This window comes from Geospiza fortis, unplaced genomic scaffold (genome assembly GCF_000277835.1).
Source record: "Geospiza fortis unplaced genomic scaffold, GeoFor_1.0 scaffold178, whole genome shotgun sequence".
In the NCBI taxonomy this organism is placed as follows: domain Eukaryota; kingdom Metazoa; phylum Chordata; class Aves; order Passeriformes; family Thraupidae; genus Geospiza; species Geospiza fortis.
The window spans coordinates 585,011-586,304 of NW_005054466.1; the positions used below are offsets into that span (position 1 = coordinate 585,011).

The following is a 1,294-nucleotide window of genomic DNA, read 5'->3' on the forward strand; positions in this document are numbered from 1 at the left end:
TGGAAAAAAACCCTGAAAAATTGAATAAAATCTAAAAAACACCTGGGGAAAAAAAAGGAAAAAAAAACTGGAAAAAACTGAATAAAATTGAAAAAACACCTGGGAAAAAAATGGAAAAAAAAAACTGGAAAAAACTGAATAAAATCTAAAAAACACCTGGGAAAAAAAACTGGGAAAAGAAACCGGAAAAACTGAATAAAATCTTAAAAACACCTGGGAAAAAAAAAATGAAAAAAAACTGGAAAAACTGAATGAAATTTAAAAAACACTTGGGAAAAAAAACTGGAAAAAACTGAATAAAATCTAAAAAACACCTGGGGAAAAAATGGGAAAAAAAACTGGAAACAACTGAATAAAATCTAAAAAACACCTGGGAAAAAAAACTGGGAAAAAAACCTGGAAAATATGAATAAAATCTAAAAAACACCTGGGGAAAAATTGGAAAAAAATGGCGAAAAAGAAACAGGGAAAAAAAGAAAACTGGAAAAAAAAAACAGAAAAAAACCCCAGCAAACCCTGGAGCTGCAGGAATTCCTCCCGGTGCTCCCGATCCCCCCTCCCGGGGCTCCGTCATCGACACCGCCTCATTAATTTAATTAATTAATTAACGGTTCGCGGCGCTGCTCCGCTCGGAGGGCGCCGCTGGAAAAGCCAGGCCGGGACTTTTCCCGAGATCCCCCCAAAAAATTCCAGGCTCGGCAGGCGGGGGGGGGAAAGCGAGGGGGAAAATCCCGGCAGGAGAAGAGAAGAGAAGATGGCGTGGGATCCGAGCTGGGAATTTTGGGGATTTTCCTGCCTCGTCCTGCTCCGATCCCGACTTTCCCTGGCGCAGCTGATCGAGGTGAGGAATAAAATCCCGCTGGAAAAGTGGGAATGAGGGCCGGGAATGGGGGATTTCCCTGGAAAACAACCGGCCGGGGATTTAAGGTGGATCCAAGGAGGATTTTTTTGGGGAATTTTTGGTGCTTCCTGAAAGTGCTGCGTTGGGAATTTCGGGTGGGAATCGCGGGGTTTTTCCCGGTTTTTCAATGAGTTGAGGAGCGCGGCAAAAATGATCCCAAAAATCCTTTTCCTGATGGATGTTCCCATGGAAGATTCGGAAAATTTTGGAAATATTTGGGATGGGTTTTGCTTCTCCCACCTTCCCTCGTTCCCGGTAATCCTGAAAAACCTGGATTTCATGGAATTGTGGGATTCCATGGAATTCCTGCCCCTCTGCAAGACCTTCCCCCTGAGGATGACTCTGCATTCCCAAATTGATGGAAAATCTGGGAATGATCTGGGAGGGAAGAGC

General features: G+C 43.3%; 1 protein-coding gene across 2 annotated transcripts in view; it reads left to right on the top strand.

The window, feature by feature from the left end:
- Positions 1-728: 728 nt before the first annotated feature.
- Positions 729-1,294, top strand: part of TMIE (transmembrane inner ear) — a 30,654-nt gene continuing 30,088 nt past the window's right edge. For both annotated transcript variants that reach the window (XM_031062803.1, XM_031062804.1), the window contains exon 1: positions 729-841. In XM_031062803.1, coding sequence (XP_030918663.1) covers positions 755-841 — 87 coding nt within the window. In that variant the 5' untranslated portion in view covers positions 729-754. The remainder of the gene's footprint in view (positions 842-1,294) is intronic.